Genomic DNA, 24,541 nt, shown 5'->3' with positions numbered 1-24,541 from the left:
AATCTCCTGTCTACTCCCCTGACCATAGAGTCTCCAATGACGACAGCTCTCCTCTTCTCCATCCCACCCTCCTTCTGCACCACCGGGTCAGACTCAGTGCCGGAGGCCCTGCCATCGTGGCTCACACCTGGCCGGTCGTCCCCACCAACAGTGTCCAAGACGGTAAACTTATTATTCAGGGGAATGGCTACAGGGGTGCTCTGCACTACCTGTCTGCTCACCTTCATTTTCCCCCCTCTGACTGTCACCCAACGACCTGCTTCCAACAGCCTGGGTGTGACTACCTCCCTGTAGCTCTCATCTATGACTGCCTCATTCTTCCTTATGAGTCGAAGGTCATCCAGCTGCTCCTCCAGATTCCTTACACGGTCTTCCAGATCGCCCAGCCATATGTACTTCTGGCAGATGTGACTCTGCAGGAGAGGGGTGTTCCCCCAAGACTGCCACATCTCACATGAGAGGCACATCACCATCTCAGGAGGATTTGTAAAGACTAACTGGGAACAAGCTCGTCCTCCACCTCTTCTCGTCGAAGCCTCTCGAGTCAAAGCCTCAAAGCTCCACTCCTTCACTGGCCACTTCGCTTGAGCTATCCCTCTATTTATCTGTTTGAGCTTTTCAAAATGCTTGGTCACCTGACCTCGGCTGCCCAATCAGCCGCTTTCTGCTGAGTCTGAGCCTTGACTTCATTGGTATAACCTCCAGCTACTTGAAATGAGCATCCACAGCAATCAGAAACATGGACCAGCAAAGTTAATATGTACTCTTTGCCATGGTGATGACGGCCACTCCCACGGGTGTAACGGTGCCTGTGGGGGTGCACTTTGAACTTTTTGGAATCCCAGACAGCTTTTGACCAAGTTTTCAATCTGTTTATTGAAAACGTCTTGTTGGATACATTGCTGCATGTTGCTCTTCACCTTGACTGTACCCAGGTGTCCTACATGCAGATTTTCTAACACTCTGGTGCGCAGTTTAGAGGGAGCCACATATCAGGGTTCTTTGACATACTCGCTGAGAACTCTGGAAACATAGGGTTACTATCACTATCCTTGCATGGTGATGTCATAGACTTTTGACAATGTCGGGTCATTCCTTGTTTCCCTCTATATTTTGGAATTTGTTACCGGTAACTGATCCGCCAATGTGGTGTGGAACAATTCTGTCGGGCCACAGAATGAAGACTTTTCTTTTTCAATTGCCAATAGTGGAAGATGTGACAAGGCCATCAGTGTTGCTGTGTTGTTTGGTACCTTTGGGCTCCATTTCATAAGAGTGGGTTCCTAAGAATGGTGCCCAATGTTGTAACTGGGTAGCAGTCATCACTGGAATTCCCTTCCTGGGATTGAAAATGGACACAAGAGGCTGGTGATCTGTCATTAGCGTAAGCTTCTGTCCATAGAGGTAGTGATGGAACAACCTTATTCCCCATATTAGACTAAGGGCCTCTCGGTCGATATGCATGTAGTTGCGATCCACACTCGTCACTGATCTTGAAGCAAATGCAATCAGGTGTTCAGATCCACCTTTCATAATGAGTGACAAAATGGCCCTAATATCATAAGGGGATGAAACATACACCAGTCTGATGGGCAGGGAAGTGTCATAATGCGTGAGCGGTTCATCGGATGTTATTAGTGTCTTTGTTTCTTTGAATGCTTTTCCACATCTTTCTGACCATTCCCACTTTGCTCCTATCTGTACAGTGCATTCAATGTTTGGGAGAAACCATTGGTAGTAGTTTACAAGTCCCAAGTGTGACCTGAGTTGTGATTCATTTTCCAGTTTTGGTGCCCGTAGCACTGCTTCAATCTTCTCTTGTGACTTATGTAAGCCATGCTTGTCAATGAGATGTCCCCAATGTGAGATTTCATTCTTGGAAAAACTCACATTTCTCTCTCTTTGCACACAGACCGCACTCACTCAGCCTGGTAAGCACCTTACCAAGGTTTCGGAGGTGCTCTTCATCATTTTTGCCAGTCACAATGATGTCATCAAAGTAACATTGTGTTCCTGGGATATCTTGGAGCACTTGGACCATTGCTCCTTGTAAAATTGCAGATGCAACACCAAAAGCAAGACAATTATACTGGAACAGTCCCTGGTGAATGTTGATTGTGAGGAACTTCCTGCTTGACTCTTCAATCTCTATTTGCAGATAGGCTTGCAACAAGTCTATCTTTGAAAACCTCTCCCGCTTGCCAAAAATGTGAAAATGTCTTCTATTCGTGGCAGGGAGACAGCACAGTACACAGCTCCGGGTTGATGTTCACATTGAAATCCCCACATATGTGAATGGCTCCGGTTTCCCTTTCTTGATCACCGGGGCAATGGGTATTGCCCAATCTGCACAACCTTGGAAAGAATTCCAGATGTCTCCAAGCAGTTCAGCATCCACTTTATGAAGTAGTACGTAAGGCACCAGATGTGCTTTATGGAATCTTGCTGTTGCTGTTTCATCCTGTTCAGTTCTGGCCTTCGTGCCTTTGAAATAACCAATCCCCTTCTCATTAGCATTAAGCAGCTGTGCCAGTCCCTGGTTAGTGCTACCATTTGGACTGCCGTTGCCTGTTGATGTCACACTGACAGCTTTGATTGATTGTCAGTCTGGTTGGATTTTTTTCAACCATTCACGTCTGTAAAGCACTGGCCCTCCAATTTTCAATACATAAAGCTTTAACTGCTGTGTTTTACATGACCTTCACTTTCAGCTTGCCTTTGAGGGACACTTTTTTTTGCCTGTGTAAGTCTTTAGCATCACTGAGGTCTTCTCTAATGTTATCTTAGAAAACAGTCTGTTGTAGTCAGCCTCCAGAATTCTGGACAACGCAGACCCTGTATCCAGGTCCATTTTCAGTTTTACACCGGGCACATCTATTGTGATCCGCTTCAGTTATACTGTGCAGTTCTAGGCATGACAGTTCACCTTTGTCAGACTCTATGTTGTTTGTTTCTGTTTTACATTCAGTAACTTTATTCATTTGTTTAGTTTTGTATTTGAGGCTTTTCACTCAATTCTGCTTTTTGTCTGCCTTGCACACTCTCTCTATGTGACCAGGTCTGTGACACTTTCTGCAGACGGTTTCTTTGACCCGTCAGTCATTTGCATCATGGGAGGATTTGCCACATCAATAACATCTTTGGCTTTTTGCACCGTTCAGGGACATTTTGTGCATTTCACATTCTAACCTCCTTTTCTGTAGTTCTGCTGCATCCTTTTCTGCAGTCTCCAATGATATTGCAATGGTTGCTGCCCGTCCTAAGGTCAGGTCTCTTTCGGATAGTAGCCTCTTTTGAGTGCTTTGACTATGCATGCCACATACAAGCCTGTCCCTTAGTGCATCAGAAAGTCCATCTCTAAAGTCACATTACTGGGAAAGTTTGAGCAGTTCTGCAATGTATTCAGAAATACTTTCATCTTCTGAATGGATCCCTTCATAAAATCTAATTCCCTCAGCTATTACCAGCAGTTTAGGGCTCAAGTGATTTTGTATAATTGTAATGAAAGCGTGCTGGCTTTTCAGAAGTTACTGGGTTGTGTGAGAGACTGGACATTCTTGAGCCCATTAAGCTAAGAAGTGTAGGGGCAGTTTTTTGCTCCTCCACTTTGTTTGCATTACAATCTTCTCAATATCCACCTCCCAGTCTTCATTAGTGCTATCAAATTCATTAACTTTCTTGACTGAAGCCATCGCCATGTTATTTTCACTTTAAATTCTGTGCACCTTTCACTGTTACTCACACGTCCTTCGCTTTCTCATGCTGTTAAATTCTCACTGTTTTGTCCTGTAACTTATGATCTGTTCTGACATTCAGGTTCATACTTGTCACAAATTTGTTGTGTCTGTGCACAACTACATATTGATTAAATAACAGTACGCATGTAGGAGATGGCTTTAACTGGTGTGTTCACATTGCAATGAGAGAGAGAGAGAGAGAGAGAGAGAAATGCACATGCACAGACAGCAAATCAACACACAGTGCTGAGGAGGGGGTGAAGGGTCATTGCTCTAAAAGAATTAGATCCATGCACGACAGAAAATCATACTAAGCACATAAAGTGGGAATATTCTTGGACATAAGGCCCCACTTGTGATAGAGGGAATGAAGAATGTTTATTTTTTATTAATTTGAGAAGAATGAGACTTGATCTCATTGAAATATATAAAATTGGTGCAAGGCTTGACAGAGTAAATGCAGGCATTACCTTTCTCTAAGCTCTTTTGTCCAGAACTGTGTGTCAAAGTCTCAAAATTAGGTGCTCAGCATTCCAGAGAGTGATCTTTTACTTCTTCTTTCGAATATGATTCTACTACTAACCTGCTTGCGATTGAAACCTCTGAGTTACATTTCAGTGGTGTGTTTTTGGGCCGATTGAGTGATCTGGTGTTTGCTGTCTCGGAAGGAGTTCTGCGAGGTTGGCAGTGGAGTGTGCAGCCTGGAGATGGGGCACAAGCCCACGATCAGCTCCATTGCTTCTCTTCAAATGAGACGTCAAAAAAGGTTGCAGTTGACAAGGACAAGAGCAGAGGGCAGGAGTGTGCAAGCTGCTGTCGGCACTGTTTGACTGGTCTTCCTCTTCTTCTCACTAACTGCTACCTGAGAGAAGTACAAGAGCCGTAGGTTCCACGTTACAGGGATTGTTTGGTGAGGCTTGTGGCTGTGGACTTGTTCTTGGGGACTTGGAGTTTCATGTTGTATGTGTTTCTGGATTCTGGTTACTTTTTCTTTGTTTTTGAGTGGTTTGATCTGGGTGCTTCGGTGCGGACTGGGGCACTTTGGCGAAGACTGGCCCCGCGGCCAGCAGTTGCTAGAGCTGCGGTAATGAACTGAATTAAGCTGAATATTCCTGGTTATATATTCCATGTGTTCTTTGCTCACTTTTATCCATTTGCATAACCTGTTCTTTTTTTCATGTGTTAGGTGTTTGATCTTTTCTTTGAAGGGGTTCCATGGTGTTTCTTTGTTTCGTGGCTACCTATAGGAGGGCAAATCTCAGAGTTGTATTCTGTATGCATACTCTGATATTAAATGTTCGTTGAATCTTTGATGAGAAGAAAAGTCTACACACAGAGGTCAGTGTGTCTTTGGAATCTCAAGTGAATGGGCATTCCAGTCCTTCAGCTATGGGGCCAAGGAGCCAGATGGTAAGTGCATCTATCCTAATAGCTCTAAAGCGAGTCTACTGTTGTTGCATGGATGAAATCACCGGAGAGAGAGTTACTGGTAGATACAAAGCAGCTTCTTTATTCGACAAAACAAGGTACAGCAGGCATCATGTGGAGACCCTTTCGGTGGAAAGGTCTGCTGGCCCAATGTGGGGCTCGATATTTATTGCTAAACATAAAGGACAATTCCATATTTACAAAGTACAGACAATGTTTTCTTTCGAAGCTAGGTACAAACTTCACACCTTCTGATTTGCATCCATCCCACAGGCGCCAGCAGCGTCTGGACTGGGATCCACAGATTTTAGGAATGCATTGTTCCAAATTAAATCCACAGTACATTATCAAGGAACAGGAGACTGGTAGCCAAAGCCATTTCCTAAATGTAAATGACCTAAACTCAAAAATCACTCTAACATCCACCAAAGAAGCACAAGATTACATGCACCCGCAGCTCACCTATCGCAGGACCTAGATACAGTACAATGCCATCTTTATGAACTATTTCCTGCTATAATTATTGAGCTAAATGGCTCAACTATTACAAAAGGCGAATTAGTACATAGATTTTTAATGAACATTTTAAATGACATTGATTTTTGAACCACAGACCTCTCCTGAAACAGCAGTGAAACTTACTATTGCGTCATCACTGATGACTACATCTGCAGAAAATGCACCCAACTGCAATTCCTGACTGACAACGTCAAGGAAGCGGAGCTGGACCTGGATAGATTCAGGAGCATCCAGGAGGCTGAAAACTTCATAGATGAGACGTTTACCGAGGTGGCCGCACCCAGAGTGCAAGCTTTAGATAGTAGATGGGTGACCATCTGGAAAAAAGAATTAGGGCAGGGCTCCCTTGTGGCCATTCTCCTCAGCAACAAATATACCCCTTTGGATCCTCCCGGGGAGTTGGTGGGGGGGGGGGGTGAAATGACCTATCAGGGCAGAGCAGCAGAAACCAGGCCAGTGGCCCACTCTGATGCTTAGCAGGGAAGAGTACAGTAGTGCAGGTAGTGCAATAGTGATAAGGAGATTTGATAGATAGGAGGAAAGACAGGAGATTCTGTGGCCCTGAGAAAGATGCCAGGGTGGTGAGTTGCCTCCCATGTGGTAGGATCCAGGATGTCTCAAAGTGGCTGCAGAATATTCCCAAGAGAGAGGGTGAACAGAGCGCAGAGTGCACATCAGCAACCAATGTCATAGGTAGGAAGGGGAAGAGGTCCGGCGCTTTGAGTATAGGGAGTTGGGGAAGAGGCTGAAGAGCAGGATCTCCAAAGTAGTAATCTTCATGTGCTAGTCAGGATTGGAATAGGATGATAGTGCAGATGAATGAGTGGCTGAGGATCTGTTGTTGGTGGCAGCGTTTCAGAATTCTGGATCATTGGAATCTCTTCAGGGGAAGCGATAACCTGTACAAAAAGAATGGGTTACATCTGAACTGGAGGGGCAAAAGAACTGTTGGGGAGGATTGAAACTAATTTGCCAGGGGTGGGAACTGGAGTGATAGGGCTGAAGATGGACAGTTGGTACACAAGTGGATGCAGTGTGAAGTGAGACTGAGGAAGGACAGGCAGATGTTAGGGTAAAATTGTAGTCAGTGGGATGAGTTGAAATGTAGCACAGGGCAAAATTCAAAAGGCTGATGAATACAGAACTGAAGGTGTTATACTTGAATGCATATATGGAAAATGGTAAATGATCTTGAAGCACAGTTGGAAGATTGGAGATTGGCAGATATAACACAGCGTGAGTTGAAGTTGAAAGAAGATCACAATTGTAAGCTTAATATCCGAGGATATCGAAAGGACAGGTAGGCAGAGGTTGTGGGATGGCTCTGTTGGAAAAAAAAATAAAGTCCTTAGAAAGAGGTGCAGAAGACATAGAATACTTATGGGTAGAGTTAAGAAACTGCAAAGATACCAAGACTCTGATGAGAGTTATGTACAGATCTCCACACAGTAGCCAGAATGTAGGACACAAATTACAATGGGAGATAGAAAAAGCATGGAACAAGGGCAATGTTACAATAGTCATGGGGGACTTCAACATGCAGGTAGATTGGGAAAATCATTTAGGTGCCAGATCCCAAGAAAGGGTATTTGTAGAATACCTACAAAATGGCCTTTTCAAGCAGCTTGTGGCTGAGCCCACTAGAAGAATGGCAATTCTGCATTGGGTGTTCTGTTATGAACCAGACTTGATGAAGAAGCTTAATGTACAATTACAAAGGTGTGACAGAGGAGCTGGTCGAAGTTGATTGGAAGGGAACACTAGCAGGGATGAGGGCAGAACAGCAATGATTGGCATTTCAGGGAGAAATTCAGAAGGCACAGGATAGATACATCCTAAAGATGAAGAAGTATTCTAAAGGAAGGATGAAGTAACCATGGCTGACAGCATAGTGAAAGACAGCATAAAAGGAAAAGGAAGGACATATAGTATAGCGAAAATTCGAGAATTGGGAAGATTTTAAAAAGCAAAAGAAGGCAACTAAAAATGCCAAAAGGAGAGAGGGGATGAAATATGAAAGTAAGCTATTGTATAATATAAATGAGGGTACCCAAAGTTTTTCAGATACGTAAAGAGTGAAAACGAGGCAGGAGTGAATATTGGACCACTGGAAAATGACACTAGGGAGGTAGTAATGGGGGTAAAAGAAATGGAGGACAAATTTAATAAGTATGTTGTGTCAGTGTTCACTGTCAAAGACACTGCCAGTATGCCAATTCAAGAGCGTCAGGAATTTAAAGTGAATGTAGTTGCTACTATTATGAAGAAAGTGCTCTGGAAGCTAAAAGGCCTGTAGGTAGAGAAGTCACTTGGACCAGATGGACTACATTCCAGGATTCTGAAAGAGGTAGCTGAAGAGATTGTGGAGGCATTAGTAATGATCTTTCAAGAATCAATAGATTCTGGAGTAGTTCTAGAGGACTGGAAAATTGCAAATGCCACTCCGCTCTTTAAGAGGCAGAAAAAAGGAAGTTGTAAGTCAGTAAGCCTGACTTCAGTGGTTGTGAAGATGTTGGAGTCAATTATTATGGATCTGGTTTCAGGGTACTTGGAGGCACACGATAAAATAGGCCAGTATCAACATGGACTTTGGGGAAATGTTGCCTGATAAATCTGTTGGATTCTCTAAGGAAATAACAAGCAAACAGACAATCAATGGATGTTGTTTACCTGAATTTTAGAAGACCTTTGACAAGGTTCTGCTCATGAAGCTGTTTAACAAGTTAAGGGCCAATGGTATTAAAGGAAATATATTAACATAAATAGAAGATTGGTTGGCTTGCAGGAGATAAAGAGTGGGAATAAAGGGGACTTTTCCTGCTTGGCTGCTGGCGACTAGTGGTGTTCTACAGGGGTTGGTATTGGGACCACTTCTTTTCATGTTATATTTTAGTGAATTGGATGATGTAATTGAAGGCTTTGTGGCCAGATTTGCGGATGATGTGAAAATAGGTGGGGGGGGGGCAAGTAATATTGAGGAAGTGGGGAGCCTGCAGAAGGACTTGGACAGATTGGAAGAATGGGCAAAGAACTGACAAATGGAATATTGTGTTGGAAAGTGTATGGTCATGCATTTCTTGTAAAAGGAATAAAGGCATAAACTATTTTCTAAACAGGGAGAAAATTCAGAAATCAGATTTGCTGAGGGACTTGGAAGTCCTTGTGCAGGATTCCCTACAAGTTAAATTGTAGGCTAAGTGGTAAGGAAGGCAAATGCAATGTTCCATTCATTTCAAGTGGACTAGAATATAAGAGCAAGGATGCAATGCTGATCCTTTATAAGGCCTTGATCAGGCCACACTTAGAGTTTTGTGAGCAGTTTTGGGCCCCTTATTTCGGCAAAAATGTGCTGGGATTAGAGAGGGTCCAGAGGAAGTTCACAAGGATGATTTTGAGAATGAAAGGGTTAACATATACAGAGGGTCTGTACTCACTGGAATTTAGAAAACTGAGGGTAGATATAATTGAAACCTCAGTAAGTATTGAAAAGTTAGACTGAATAGATGTGGAGAGGATATTTCTAGGACCAGAGGGCACAGCTTCAGAATAGAGGGATGTCCATTTAGAACTGAGATGAGGAGGAATTTCTTTAACCAGAGATGGTGGACCTGTGCAATTCATTGCTATGGACGGCTGTGGAAGCCAAGTCATTGAGTATATTTAAAGTGGAGGTTGATAGGTCCTTGATTAGTCAGGGTGTCAAAGGTTACAGGGAGAAGTCAAGAGAATGGGATTGAGGGGGATAAAAAATCAGCCGCGATGGAATTGCAGAGCAGACTCGATGGGCCAAAAGCCTAATTCTAGTCTTATGTCTTATGGTCATTCAAAAATTGAATATGTAAGCATATGTTATTATTTACCAGCACTAAAACTTATTTACTGAGGCAAAAATCAATTACGGTTGAATAAAGTCCAGATTAAATAAATTCTTGATTTTGCTGTTATAAATATAGTGCTGTAAGACAGATGTCTGAAAATTATCTGGATCCAGTTTCAAAGAGCTCCAACAACTATGAGATTTTATTAAGTGGTGTAGTTTAAGAAGGACATCATGAAGGGATTTCTTCTGTCTATGACAAGATTAAAGGTAAACAAAAATGTTCTAAAATTATAATTAATACATAAAAATATTCATATAACATATATTGGACTACACATTTTCTAGCTTGCAATTAAGAAGCTACAGTATCTATCTGAGGATTTCTCATCTAAGATAGATACATATAACCTATTTGGTCTTGGGACATTAGTGACAGTGACTATAGAACTATTTAGCCAAGCATTATAAGTTACTTTGCAGTCCATTTACCTGGACAATGCACGATGATGAGTATTTGCATTCTGAAAACATCACTGCAAAACCCTAAACACCAAGATCCATAATTGGAATCCATTTCTTGATTTATTTTCAACAAACCAAGTAAGTTGGAGTTTGCTTAATCAGCTTTTAACAGAGCAAAATCACTGCAGCCACCAATCAAAAAAATATTGAACCTGACATGTTAAAATTCTAACATTCTTTGGTTCAAAACGACTCATGCTCACTGCGCCCAAGACTCGCCACAATGATTTAAAAACGCAAACACGAGGAAATCTGCAGATGCTGGAAATCCAAGCAACACACATCAAAGTTGCTGGTGAACGCAGCAGGCCAGGCAGCATCTCTAGGAAGAGGCACAGTTGACGTTTCGGGCCGAGACCCTTCGTCAGGACTAACTGAAAGAAGAGCTAGTAAGAGATTTGAAAGATTTGAAACCCGGACTCCAGCAACAACCATGGACACCTTCCAAGCGATTGTGCAACCACCAATTGTGTCTCCAGCCTTGAACTACAGGCCGGGTCACAATGATTTAGACGGGTTTCACCGAGATTGCACACCCTCAAGTCAGATGGCAATATCTCGGAGATGTAGTGTAGAGGCATTGCCCGCTGAGCACTCCTGACAGTCCCTGATAGGAAGCAAATGTAGGGCTGGAGCTTGGCCTAAAGCCGTGAAGAATTTTAGGCAGAACCTAAGAATTTAGTGCCGGCTAGATAAAATTGTTCCAATACTTATGTAAGATGGAATAACATATTTATTCACTTTTCAATGTGGAACCTCACAGCTTTTATCAGAAGTAATCAAAAAATGAGACACATACAGTACCTCCTCTATAGATAACCAAAGGGTTAAATTTCTCAGCAATTTCAAAGCAATCAGACCATACTTGCACAAGATTCATAAATAAACCCTGGCATCATCAAATTATTTGCTAAGCATTGGAATGTGTTCCACCTAGTAATCCTTCCCTAATCAATACCGAATATGGTATTTATTGTACTTCGACAAAGTCATGCATTGAAATAATTAAAAATATTTAAAACAATTGAGGTTTGATCATTTTGGTTTTGATAATAATATTATGAACAAGAGAATTGGAAATGAACAAGAAGTGAAGTCATACCTTTTCATCGTCCTCAGTGAAGGGAGCTCCTCCAGGATTTTTATTTATGGCTTGGGCAACACCAATGATCTCACCATCACTGTTTTGAATTGGCATACAAAGCAGGGATTTCGTCTTGTATCCCGTCAATTTATCAATCTCATCTCGAAAACGACGGTCCTAAGGAAGAAAATATAAAATATTGGTTACATTTTCTAGTTTCAGTTATTGTGCACAACAGGACAGCACTTACTGAATTGAAAACAGAACAAATTAAGTAACAATTGCTTAAACTCACTGTCTTTCCAGTCTAAAATAATAATAAAATTTCTTAATTGCAGGTCTGTTTAAATATCAGAATTCGTTTTCAAACAATTTTGAGACATTGTGTGAAGGGGAGTGAACCTGATGTACCAGTAGAAAAGCCCAAAATATTCCAGTCACTGACCAAGCATCTGAACGTTCACCTGTCCTGAATACTTCCAGTATTGTTTTGTTTGTTTTTCACAGCTTTAGCTCAAACTCTGTGTTTAGATAGCTCAAATTTAGCCAGAGTACATTTTGGTTATCGTTGATCCTGGGTAAGAGAACAACCACAATCAGACCAAATTCTTAATGGTTGGTGTGTTGCTATAGAGGTTTCTAACTGAGAAGGAAACTATTTAGCAAAGAGAGGGGAAATGGATCTCAGTTCCTGTACACTGCCAGCAAATGTAAGGTTATTCATTTTTGTTTGAAGAATAGTGAAACAATATTTTTATATGGCAATTAAAGTTCAATGTTCAAAGTAAGTTTATTATCAAAATACATATATGTCACCATATACCCTGTGATTTATTTTCTTGTGGGCATACTTAATAAATCCAATAACCATACTAGAATCAATGAAAGACTATGTAACCAGTGTGCAAAAGACAACAAACTGTACAAATACAAAAAGAAAGAAGAAATAATTATAATAATAATTAAATAGGCAATAACTATCGAGAATATGAAATGAAGAGTCCTTGAAAGAGAGTCCATAGGTTTTGGGAGCATTTCAGTGATGGGCTGAGTGAAGTTATCCCCTTCTGTTCAAGAGCCTGATGGTTGAAGAGTAATAAGTGTTCCTGAACCTTCTTCCTGATAGCAGCAGTGAGAAGAATCCCTGATGATGGATGCTGCTTTCCTGTGTAGATGTGCTCAAAGGTGGGACCAGCTGTATCCTCTACTTATCGTAGAATTTTTCTGTTCAGAGGTACTGGTGTTTCCATAATAGGCTGTGATGCAACTAGTCTATATACTCTCCACTACACATCTATAGAAGTTTGTCAATGTTTTAGATGTCATGCCAAATCTTTGCAAACTCCTAAGGAGGTAGAGGCGCTGCTGTGCTTTCTTCTTAATTGCACTTACGTGCTGGGTCCAGGACAGGTCTACTGAAATAATATCACTGAGGAATTTAAGGTGCTGACCCTCTCCACCTCTGATCATCAGATGAGAACTGGATTATGGACCTCTGGTTTCCTCCTCCTGAAGTCAATAATCAGCTCCTTGGTCTTGCTGACATTGAGAAAGAGGTTGTTGTGGCACCACTCAGCCAGATTTTCCATTTTCCTCCTATATGCGGATTCATCACCACCTTCGATTCGGCCAATGACAATTAACAGGTAAATGTAGACCTTCAGACCAGATTTAGCGTCCATAAAGAACAAGGTAACAGCCATGTAAACACGGAAAGAGAAAGCAATTAGAAATAAAAATTATAAAAAACATAGAACATAGAAAAACTACAGCACAATACAGGCCCTTTGGCCCACAATGCTGTGCTGAACACATATTTACTTTAGAAATTACCTAGGGTTCCCCATAGCCCTCTATTTTTCTAAGCTCCATGTACCTATCTAGGAGTCTCTTAAAAGACCCTATCGTATCCGCCTCCACCACTATCGCTGGCAGCCCATTCCACACATTATATGTAAGTCTTTACAGAAAGGGTATTGGAATGCACATCTAACACTATTGCAATTTGTTACCTACATGGGTTATGACCAAAGGAAGAATGGCTGGAGTCACTCAGTACTTGAGTGCAAGGGTGTTTATTATGTGTGTCAAAAATCAAACTTACAAAAAAATTAGCAAAAATAGTGAAAAGAAAGCTTCCAACATTTACAAAAAGATATCTACTAGAAAACACAATGATAGTGCTGTATTTATTCTTGTCCATTGTGAACTCTCTCTCTCCTACTGCTCTCCCTTTCCACCACCAGCCCTTCAATGAAACTGGTGTGTGTTCCCACAACTTCTTTCTGAAGTTCACAATCATTTATTTGGCTTTGCTGACTTTGAGTGCAACGTTGTTGTGATGCCACTCAGTCTGTCTCACTCATATAGACTTCCTCATCATCTTCTAAGATTCTGCCAATAACAGCCATATCATGCGGGAATTTTTAGATGGTGTCCACAGCAAGTGCAATTTTATTGGCTTTCCACTTGCCTTTCGAGCACCCGAACAACAAGGTCTGGCCCCGTATTTTCCAAAGGATATACTTGCATTGGAAGCAGTACAGATTAATTTGTGAATGAAAGGACTGACATATGTAAAATCTTTGAGATTTGGGGCTGACAGGGTGATTTTGAGAGAATATTTCTCCTAGTGGAGGTATCTAGAAACCACACTTGTAGTTTCTGAATGGGGCTTGTCTATTTAAGATGGAGAAAGAGAGAATTCTTTTCTCTCAAACTCATTAATCTTTAAAAGTCTCTGCTCAAACGAGTTTGTGTATATCCAGGGCAAAAACAAATATTTGAGCTGCAAGAAAATCGAGGGATGAGAGGAGAGAGCAAGAGAATGGTGTAAATGCAGAGAATATATATTATTGAATGGAAGACCACTCGAGGGGCCAATTAGTCTGTTCCAGATCCTGTTCTGTACGTTTCTTAAGCTGATTGCCAGTCACACACAGCACAACTTAATGATGAATCAGTGGCATACCCTCTCACTGTTAAAGTTAGTTGGAGGTACTGCTTAAAATGTTTGAATGTTTTTTATTTGATTTTGCACTTTAGTGGCAGGGGAATTAGTGTCCCAATTCTATCCAAGAATTCCCTGTCAACTGGAATGAGGGATGATATTATTTTGCCTGCCATTGTATTGCATGATTATGAGTTAAAATACCCATAATTAGGCGAGAACATATGCCGATGGTTAGGCTGTATTTATAACATTGAAGGCCAAGTAGTAGAGAAGGGTGTAATTTAATTTCATATGACAATACTTCCTTTAAAAGATATACTAAATATATATTTAGTTAGCACTTTGTTGACTGTTCCTTCAAAATTGGCAATCCTGATTTTCTCTGTAATCTAAGTCCAAAGTGCAACTCGAGCAATTGAATCCAAGTTGCATTGCACACAAAGTCCTCTGTGGAATCAGAGGGAACAACCATGGTTCTCATGGGTAGAAATGGTTATCTCATGAACATGAAAGGGTTATATGGCACAGTTCAGACTTTTCCTGATACTATATATTGTAACCTGATGAAGTTCTGCAGCTAGATAGATGGGCAGAGTTTCTCATTTCCATTGCATCTGCATGAAGTCTTGGGATGAAGAGAGAGTCAGATTTGATGAAAACATTCCATGCTAATTGCTAGCTATGAGGGCTTACACATTCAACTTTGGCTAAAAGCTATCAATACATCTTGAATGATAATCCTAAAGGATTCCACAACCTTTGCATATAATGCTAGTAAATAGTGGAGAGAAAAAAACTCCACTTCCTCCTCCATTTTTTTTGGAAATTGAAATCTAATCCCATCAAAAAGATTGGACATGCAATTTAGCCGAGATGTAAATGGGAAAACTGGTACTGTATCCTCGTCAGGTCAAGGCAGATCCGAGGCAAGTCTGTAAACACAGGGATCACTTGAAGAAAAGAAATAGACTTTCTTTTGAAAACAATCTCTTCCTCCCCATCTTAAATGGGCAACCCTTTCTCTGAAGTGCTCCTCTGGACCCCACAAAACAAAATCACAGCCTTCACTCACCCAGACTTTCATATTTCTTCTTTTCTTCCACACATACCTTGAAATTCCCTTCTTTTGACTCATCCTGTTCACTGGTGAGTGTTTCTCTGTTGGTGGTCAGTACACACTCACACTTGACATTAGACATCTGCTGCCTTCTGATGGATCAGGTAGGCAGTCTACTGCAGTTAAAATCCTTCAGGCCAATAAGTCCAATTTTAACTTGTCTTTGCCCAACCACATCAAAAGTTACTGGAGATCTAGTCAAGTTGTCCAGTTTATTGTCAACCTGCACGTGTTGAACTGTTGTAATTTATGGTACCCATTTTTACAAAATAGGAAGTGATAACATGCAAGCCCTGCTATTGTTGTTGAGCACTCGTCTGTGTCTGAGTTTAGTCCAGAAGAGACTCTTCATGCTCTCCATGACCTTATCGATGTTGTACCTGGTCGTCTCATTTGACTCTGGATCATCAACCCTAAAGGCTACAGATATAGCTTCAGCAGACTATGAATCTCCTGGTTCATCCAGGATTTCTGGTTCAATAAAGTTTGGAATGTTCTTGTGGCTATATAGTTCTTTATGAAGCTGGTGATAACAGTGGCATCTGAACACTACCTCACTGATCTGCCAGAGTGGAAGAAGCTGTTGTTGAATCATTGAGTGTGTGCCTTCACACTTCTGTACTTCCTTCTTGATTGTAGCGATGAGAACAAGTCATGACCTAGGTGTTGGGGATCCTTAATGACGGACACTGCCTTTTTAAGGCATTGCTCCTTGAAGATGTCCTGGTTAGTATGGAGGCTAGTGCTCACGATTGAGCTAACTAAGTTTACAACTCTCTGAAGGTTACTTCGATCCTGTGCAGTTGCACCCCCCCCCGACCCCCATCCCATCCCCCAGTACCAGATGGTGATGCAGTCAGTTAGAATGTTGTCCACAGTACTTCTGTAGAAATCTCTGATTGCCTTTGGTGACATGCCAAACCTTCTGAAACTCTTAATGAAATATAGCTGCTGCCTTGCCTTCTTTGTAGTTACATCAATATGTTGGGTCCAGGTTAGGTCCTCAAAGATATTGACACCCAGGAACTTGAAATTGCTTACTCTCTCCACTTCTCATCTCTCTATGAGGACTGCTGTTCTCTCTAATGTTTGTGTTTTCATCGTATCTTTGCAGGAGCATTTCCATGTGTTTTCACCTGAGTTACTAATACCATCAAACCTTTGCAAGAGCATTTCCATGTGTTTTCCATGTGGCCAGAATAAGTAAGGCTCTATTAAATGAAAAAGTTAGCAGTTGAGTTGTGAGGTATTTAAAGCAATGTTTACAGAGTCACCTAGTCGTCACAATCACAATACATTCACAGAGGCAATTCAGATCCAATGATTATGAACCCTACCTATCCATTCGCTCCTATGCACCCGTCATATCGGACTATGCCCTTCTAATAATGTGGTGACCGTAACTACGCACCATCTATAGTCTAAAGATTTATATAGTTGTACCATAGCCTTTATGAACTTACATTTTATGTCATAGCTAATGAAGGCAGATGTCCTTCATACCTTCTTAGCCAAACCACCTTATCTATCTATCTATGCTGCTGCCTTCACAGATCTTTGCCTTTGTACACAAAGCTACTTCTGTTCTGAAGTACTAATTTATTTAAATCTTATGTCCATCCCACAACGTGAGGGATTAAAAATCCTTGCGTTATGACTCCGACGCAATGTACAGACATGTGAACTTAGAAGTCTAATGGCTAGTAGAAAGAAGTTGTCCCGTAGCCTGTTGGTCCTGGCTTTCATGCTGTGGTATCATTTGCCAGGCAGAAGCAGCCGAAACAGTTTATGGTTGGAGTTACTGATCTTTCAGGCCTTCTTACACATCTGCTGCTGTAAATATCCTCAGTGGAAGGAACTTCACATCCACAGATGTGCTGGGCTGTCCGTACAACTCTCTGCAATCAAGGTTGGTGCAGTTTCCATACCAGGCGGTGATAACAGCCAGTCAGGATGCTCTCAATGGTGCCCCTGTAGAAGGTCTTGAGGATTTGGGGGCCCAAGCCAAACTTCTTCAGTCAACTGAGGTGGAAGAGATGCTTTTGTGCTTTTTTTGCCACACAGCGGTGTGTACAGTATACTGAGGAACTTGAAACTACTCCCAAGTTCCTCTGCACAACAGCATGCTGCAATCTTTCACTATTTAAATAATGATCTGCTCTTTTACTATTCCTTCCAAAGTGGATGATCTCGCATTTACCAACGTTGTATTCCATTTGCCAGACCTTGGCCCACTCACTTAACCTATCTATATCCCTCTACAGACTTTCCACATCCTCTGCAAAATTTGCTTTTCTACTCAGTTTAGTGTCATCAGCAAACTTTGCTACACTATACTCAGTCCCCTCTTCCAAATCATCAATGTAAATGGTAATAAACAGCTGCGGGCCCAGCACCGACCCCTGCGGCACCCCATGCACCACTGACTGCCAACCGGAGAAACACCCATTTATACCAACTCTCTGCCTCCTATTGGTTAACCAATCCACTATCCATGCCAATACACTTTCTTCAACTCCATGCATCCATATCTTATTCATAAGTCTCTTGTGTGGCATCTTATCGAATGCCTTCCGGAGATCCAAGTATACGACATCCACTTGTTCCCCTCTATCCACTGCACTCTTTATGTCCTCAAAGAACTCCAGTAAGTTTGTCAAACAGGATCTGCCCTTTCTGAATCCATGCTGCATCTGCCTAATGGAACCACTCCTCTTAGTTATATTTGCACTTGCAGTTCATTGTTCATTGATCCTGTTTATAGTTACTGTTCTATAGATTTGCTATAAATATGGTAAGTATGAATCTTGAGGAAAATACTAGATTGGAGCGGGGAAAATTACTAGAACATTAGACAGGGAAGTTATTGGAGAGAATTCTTAGGGATAGGAACTATGAGTATTTGGAAAACCATGACCTAATTAGGGAGAGCCAGTATGGCTTTGTGCAGGGCAAATCACGTTTTGCTAACTTGACTGAGTTTTTTGATGAGATAATGAGGGTAATTGATGAAGGTAGAGCTGTGGATGTTCTCTGCATGGATTTTAGTAAGGTGTTTTACAACGTTAGTCATGGGAAGCTCATCCAGATTAAGATGCATAGGATCAATGGTGAATTGACTATTTTGGATTCAGAACTGGCTTGCCCATAGAAGACAGAGGGTTGTGGTCGAAGAAACTTATTCTAGCTGGGGTCTGAGAGGGGGTAATTTTAAAGTAGATGTGAGGGGCAAGTTTTTTTATACAGAGAACGGTGGGTGCTTGGAATGCACTACCTGGGGCAGTAGAGGCAAATACACTGGGGGTTTTTAAGAGACGTTAAGATAGGCACATGAATGTGAGGAGAATGGAAGGATATGGACATTGTGTGGCAGGAGGAACTAGCTTAGTTAACTATTTGATGACTAACTTAATTGGTTCGGGTCAACATTGTGGGATGAAGGGCCTGTTCCTGTGCTCTACTCTTCAATGTTCTGTTTTACTTTCTTATTTTAGTTAAAATAAATTAAGACGGGGGCACGCTCAGATGCAACAGCTTCTACCAAAGCTGTTACTGTCTTTTTAAAACATACTTTTTTTTAAAATTGCATGACCCTGCTAGATATTAAGAACTTAAAGCACTGCAGGTCTACCACATCAGCGAGTTGCTTGTTGGCGGAGAAACAGAAGAAGATGGACTTGGTGTGGACCATGAAGCTGCCTGTGATAGAGAGGCATTGGTGTGCAGTCTAAAAATGGATGACTGTCTTCCTCACTTTTCTTGTGATTGCAAGGCCCTGTTGGACACTCGTGGCGCAGAATGTTGCAAGTGCAATTCATCGGTTTAATTGTGAACAGCGGAGCAGACAGCAGGAAAGCTGTGTGGCCTTGGTCATAGTAAGGGGTAGGCCTCAAGCTGCAGTGTTGCCTGGTTGCAGCTGCCGAGGGGGAGGCGTTGGAGTTGTGCGCTCCTCCAGAGTGTCAGAGGCTGTGTGGTGTAGAGTCCTTGCTGGAGCTGGTGCTGCTCCCCAATGTTTGCTCCGCAGAACCCAAGCTGCAAGGTGGTCAACTGCAGAGTGCTGCAATATTCATGGACTCAGGGACTTGGACTATATTTTTTTTGGTGTGACTGCATTTTACTGCTACCTTATACATGATTGCTATCTTAAATGTGCTTTATGTGGATTGTGCTGTGTGTGGCTGTTCGTACTGTGTTTTCTACCTTGGCCCCAGAATAATGCTGTTTCATTTGGCTGTATTCATGTACGGCTGAACAACAATTAAATTTCAGCTAGCACCTGAACTAGATTTCCAGCTTCTGCAATTTTTCTGTTGATTTTCATTCCTTAGTTTTCACTTACTATCAGACTGGTAGTATTTGCACAGAGGGAAAGGAGCGATATAAGGGCTGTGAGCAAGGAGGAACTCATTATCATTCTGTATCAGAAAACTACCTTCCGACTAGCAACACCACCAGTTTTCATGCCACCTTTCAAGTTACATCCAAATTGCTCAGTAAGCAACAAGGATCTCTACACATCCCTCCCCAGAACATCACTGATCACAGGTTTCTAATTGCAAAGATAACCCTGGACTATCACCCTCTGCTAAACTCAGCGTATCTCCACCACTCATCTAGAATCAGAATCAGGTTTATTATCATTGACATATGTTGTGAAATTTGTTGTTTTGCAGCAGCAGTACAGTACAATTCATAAACATTTTTTACTTTATAAAGTTACCAAATTTGCTGATCTCCAGCCATGTGGATACCTGCCATGAATCTCGTGGAAGTAGCATCATTGTAGTCCCTATGTAATTCCCTGAGAACTCTAATTGTCACATAATGAGACAAGTATTAAACTTGTGCTTGATGTGGGTCTGAATGCCATCTGACTGCAGTTTTCTGGAATAGGCTCTGCTAAGACTTCAGCCTGCACCAGTACTCAGTTTCCTTCACCTATCTTATGCCAACGACACATTCACAGCTGGAGTTCTCAACCAATGTACTTTCAGCGCATGGAAATACACAGCGCATGGAAATCTGCCATTTAAATCAGATTCAAGTTTGTTTCAAATAAGAAGAGAAATTAGTCCACCAAGAGTAATATACTAATGAGATGGGGAAGGGAAATTAGAGCATCATGTGTTACATAATGTAACATCAAACTTAATTACATATTATGGGACTTAGCAAAAGTGTTATGTAAAAATCTTCAATTACTTTTCTGTTGCAATCTTAAGGGTTAATGAGGCAATTTTTTTCATATACAGTTTCTCAAGCTAATTAATGATGCCATTACAATGTAATTTTGTCTAATTAGAAAAAGCACACCATTTAGCATTCTCAGTTTAAGTATGGTAGTATTTTGGGTAATATCCCTCATGCCTTTAATTAACAAATTTATGTTTTATTAATGCCTAAAACTTTTACTTCATAAAATGACATACTGAACACAATATAGATAACATAAAAGTAGATAGATTCACTGAACTGCACCATTGAGATCAATGTTAAAATTGCATCAGGATTAATTCCTATTACAATTTACACTTTTTGAAAACAAATAAGAAGGAAATCCCTGCAGAATTTGTAAAGTGCTATAACTTACAGGCTCCGAGAAAGAATGTTTCAGAATAAGAGATTGTCCAGTAATGCTCCATAGCCACCATTGAACAATGCAGGATGTGTAATTGGACATATTTGCAATTAGAATGGAAAGTTTGAAGGATTATATTAATTTTTTGAAAAGTTGAATGTTCAAATGGATAAATAGTTTGATAGTTTGCAGATTAAAAGAGCTATGTTGGATACAGCTGAAAAAAAATATTTGGATGTGTGGTGTAGTTTACCTGTGCCTGTTTGATCCAAGGCCACGCACGCACACACAAACACACACACACACACACACCCCTTCTTCTTCTTCGGTTGACCAATCCGATGACAATGTCCACTGCATTAACAGTGAGATCTTTGATGACTATACAGCCCTATCCTGGGCCCACAAGCTCTATTGCAGGTGGGACATGTATATGTGGTAGTGGTGGCAACCATGGCTGCATTTCTCCTGGCTCTTCTGCTGTCTTCTGGTTGTTCTTTCCATCTCCAGAATATGAACCCTGTCCCTACACAGCTGTCGCCAAGCGGTACGGTCAGCAGCAACCTCCTCCAGGTCCTCGGGTCTGATCTTGCACTTCCTTCAAGCATTCTTCATCTGATCCTTATAGCACTTCTTCAGCCCTCCAGCTGAGCGTTGACCATGATGTAGCTGGCCGTATAACACTCTTGGGGTAGCCGACGTGGGGGCATCCTTATCACGTGCCCCAGCCACTGCAGCTGACGCTGGGTGATCATGGCCTCAATACTCCTGCAGTTGGTCTTTACAAGTATTTCAGTGTGAGGTACCCACTCACGCCAGGTAATTCCCAGGATGCACTGGAGGCAGCTTATGTGGAAGTGCTCCAAGGACTTGATGTGACGGCTGTAGGTTACCCAAGCTTCACAGCTATAAAGGAGGGTGGTGACACAGACTGCTTGGTATATGGCGACCTTTGTGGAGGGACGAAGGCTTCCGTTCTGAAAGACTCTACGCTGAAATCTCCCAAAGGCAGCTCATGCCTGTTTAATGCAGTTCTGGATGTTGTTGTCAGTGCCGCTATCCTCAGAGAGAATGCTCCCCAGATATTTGAAAGATGGCACTACTGACAGCTTTTCATCACCAACAGTGAAGGCAGGTAGAGTGGATGGGACACTGGTACTCCATTGGCAAACCACTTCTGTCCTGGTGGTATTGACAGTAAGCCCCATTCTGCTGTATGCTCTCACTGCCACAGCAAGGACAGTCTGAAGATCCTCCAGAGTATGGGCCACAAGAGCACAATTGTCTGCATACTGCAGCTCCAGGACCCGCTCTCTACGGAGTTTGGTGGTTGCGTGGAGCCTCCTGATGTCAAAGAGGTTGCCATCTAATCTGACGTCCACTGTCACACCGCTGCTGTCTTCAATCTGGTTGTGGAGAAGCTTGGTAACACACAAGAGGAAGATGTTAAAGAGCACCGTCACTAGCACACACCCCTGCCTCACCCCTGTGCTTACAAGGAAGGGCTCGGACTCTTGTCCCCCTATGGTCACCCGAGCAGTCATCCCATCGTGGAACTGGTGGATGATGTTAACAAATTTATTGACCTGAGGAGGACATCACATAAGAGCTCTCTTTGCACAGTGTCGAATGCTTTGGAGAGGTCGACAAAGGACATAAACAGGTCCTGATGTTGCTCCCGGCACTTTTCCTGAAAAAGGAAACAAAACACACACACACACACACACACACACACACACACACAAATTCTCTGCCCTTCCTGAATGTCCGAACCCAGCATTTTGTGTGTGTTGCCTGGATTTCCAACATCTGCTGATTTTCTCACCTTCAAGCTGATTGAAACATGACTGCCTCTCGGAAAAGGCTTGTGGAAGAGATGAGGGAAAACACAGATGTGAGTGAAACATTTCAGTTTCCTGTTGATTCTGGAGTTAATGAGGTGAAGAGAAGAAATGTCCTTTTTCCACATGGGGCAGAAATTGCCTTATTTGGTAGTCAACAGTGAGAGGGAGAAGGTAGAAAATGATGCCACTTAAGTGCCACTGAGATAGATCCACTATAGCAAAAGGTTTAATGACCTCCCTTATATATTCAGGTTCAGTGCCTTCAACATCAGATTCAGTCTCTCAACAATTGTACTACTAGTTTTATGCGCTTCTCCATGCAATTCACCTCTCCTAGTCTCACCTGTACACTCAGGTTCCATATCATTTACTCTGACCTCAAGCCTCATGTCCCTATCTCACAGCATGTGCACACAGCCATATATTAGCCATTGCGAGCGTATCACTGAAACAGGTTACCACTGCTTCCTCTCTCTCACAGAAGAATGATGCATAATCAATAACAGCACCAAGCAACAAGTGTGGCCACACCCACCACACCCAAATTGACTATCAGAAGTGACCACATGCAAATAACTAGATCTCATTCTTAGTCCTCACATCCCTCTTTCCTGTATTCCATAAATTCCTCTGATTTACAAACCGTAAAGAGTGTGGCTCTGCACCTTGAACATGTGCTGTCCTCACTCATTAGCCAATCCTTGTACTTTCTCACCTTCTGGTCAGCCGAGATTCACATGTGGATGCTGAGTAGCAGTGGCTCCTCCTCCTCCTCCCTTTCCCGGGTAGTAATCCTTTGCTTTCTCTCTCTGCAATCTTACACAACTAAAGGAATGGTCAGAAAACCATCTACAGCCAGAGACTGGGTTGTGACTGAGATATGTACATCTTCAGTGACAAACCTCCTTCCAAACCTCTCAAGATGCAATGATGATCAAATGTACAATGCATTATCCAAATGCAACAATGAACTCTTTTCCAGTAGACAAAGTCTGCAAGCAATTGCTCTTTCTACTAAATGGAGAGTACCTCTGAATTCTAAAGCATAAGATTCTCTGTGAGGAAAAGAACCTAAGGTGTTAGCTGCATAATCAAGGTCTAATTTAGCTGCAGTGTCAGAAAAACTGCATTGCATTAGAATTGTCATCACACTCCACTTCCCATATATATATTTCCTGCATGCATGAGCAAATTATCTTCACTTTGAATATGGTGAGGCTGATGCCAACATCACTGAGAAAACATGACTCAGGTTGGCACCTTTAGCACCCAAGCAACTGGTGTCCATTTCATTCAGCTTGGAACTGATACTGAACGCTGATTGACAACAGTTTCCTTTGTTCTTGCCCATGAGCAAGGTATATCAAGAGTCTCCATAGCTACACAGAGGTCTGCAGCTCTTAATTGGAACTGACATTTGGATCAGCCAAGGCGGGTTCTGCAGAAGAATCAATGCAGGACATTCCGTCATGTGCATCAGTCACTTGACTTTCATATAGAATGTATCTGCAGTCGGAAAAGCAGCAAGATATCTACTTACATCCAAGAGGTGTAAATGTTCTAGGAATATTTGCTTGTGAGCATGGTGTTGGTGGGAAATGGGAAACCCTGCCCTCAACAATGAATATATACTACAAACTGAATAATTTTGGCATCATGGACTAAGCTGTGATCAGCAAACAACATATGCCCTTTCCAGAAGAAAATTTATGGATAGAAGATTACTGGCAGCATCTGATTGACAACAGTCTGACATAATGCACTCTTACATTTCTCTTGTGGAAATGTAATAAACGTCTTGCTGTTTACTTGTTTACTGTCACTCGAAGCTTCATCAGTAAGTCATCAAACGAGCAGCTGCTGATTGTCTTTGACATTAACAGGCTAGGCAGTGTGATGCTTTAATATGTGCCACGGAAACAGGAGTTGTCACAAGGTC

The 24,541-nt window shown here is 41.9% G+C and overlaps 1 protein-coding gene across 1 annotated transcript in view; it reads right to left on the bottom strand.

The window, feature by feature from the left end:
• The window catches only part of pde11a (phosphodiesterase 11a), a 249,993-nt gene that overhangs the window by 188,207 nt on the left and 37,245 nt on the right, over positions 1 to 24,541 (bottom strand). The window contains exon 2 of the mRNA XM_072259771.1: positions 11,129 to 11,287. Within this exon, the coding sequence (XP_072115872.1) occupies positions 11,129 to 11,287 (159 nt within the window). The remainder of the gene's footprint in view (positions 1 to 11,128; positions 11,288 to 24,541) is intronic.

Source organism: Mobula birostris, chromosome 6, assembly GCF_030028105.1.
Source record: "Mobula birostris isolate sMobBir1 chromosome 6, sMobBir1.hap1, whole genome shotgun sequence".
Lineage (NCBI taxonomy): Eukaryota > Metazoa > Chordata > Chondrichthyes > Myliobatiformes > Myliobatidae > Mobula > Mobula birostris.
Note: the sequence above shows the minus strand (reverse complement) of the source record. Positions and strands in the feature narration are given on the sequence as shown.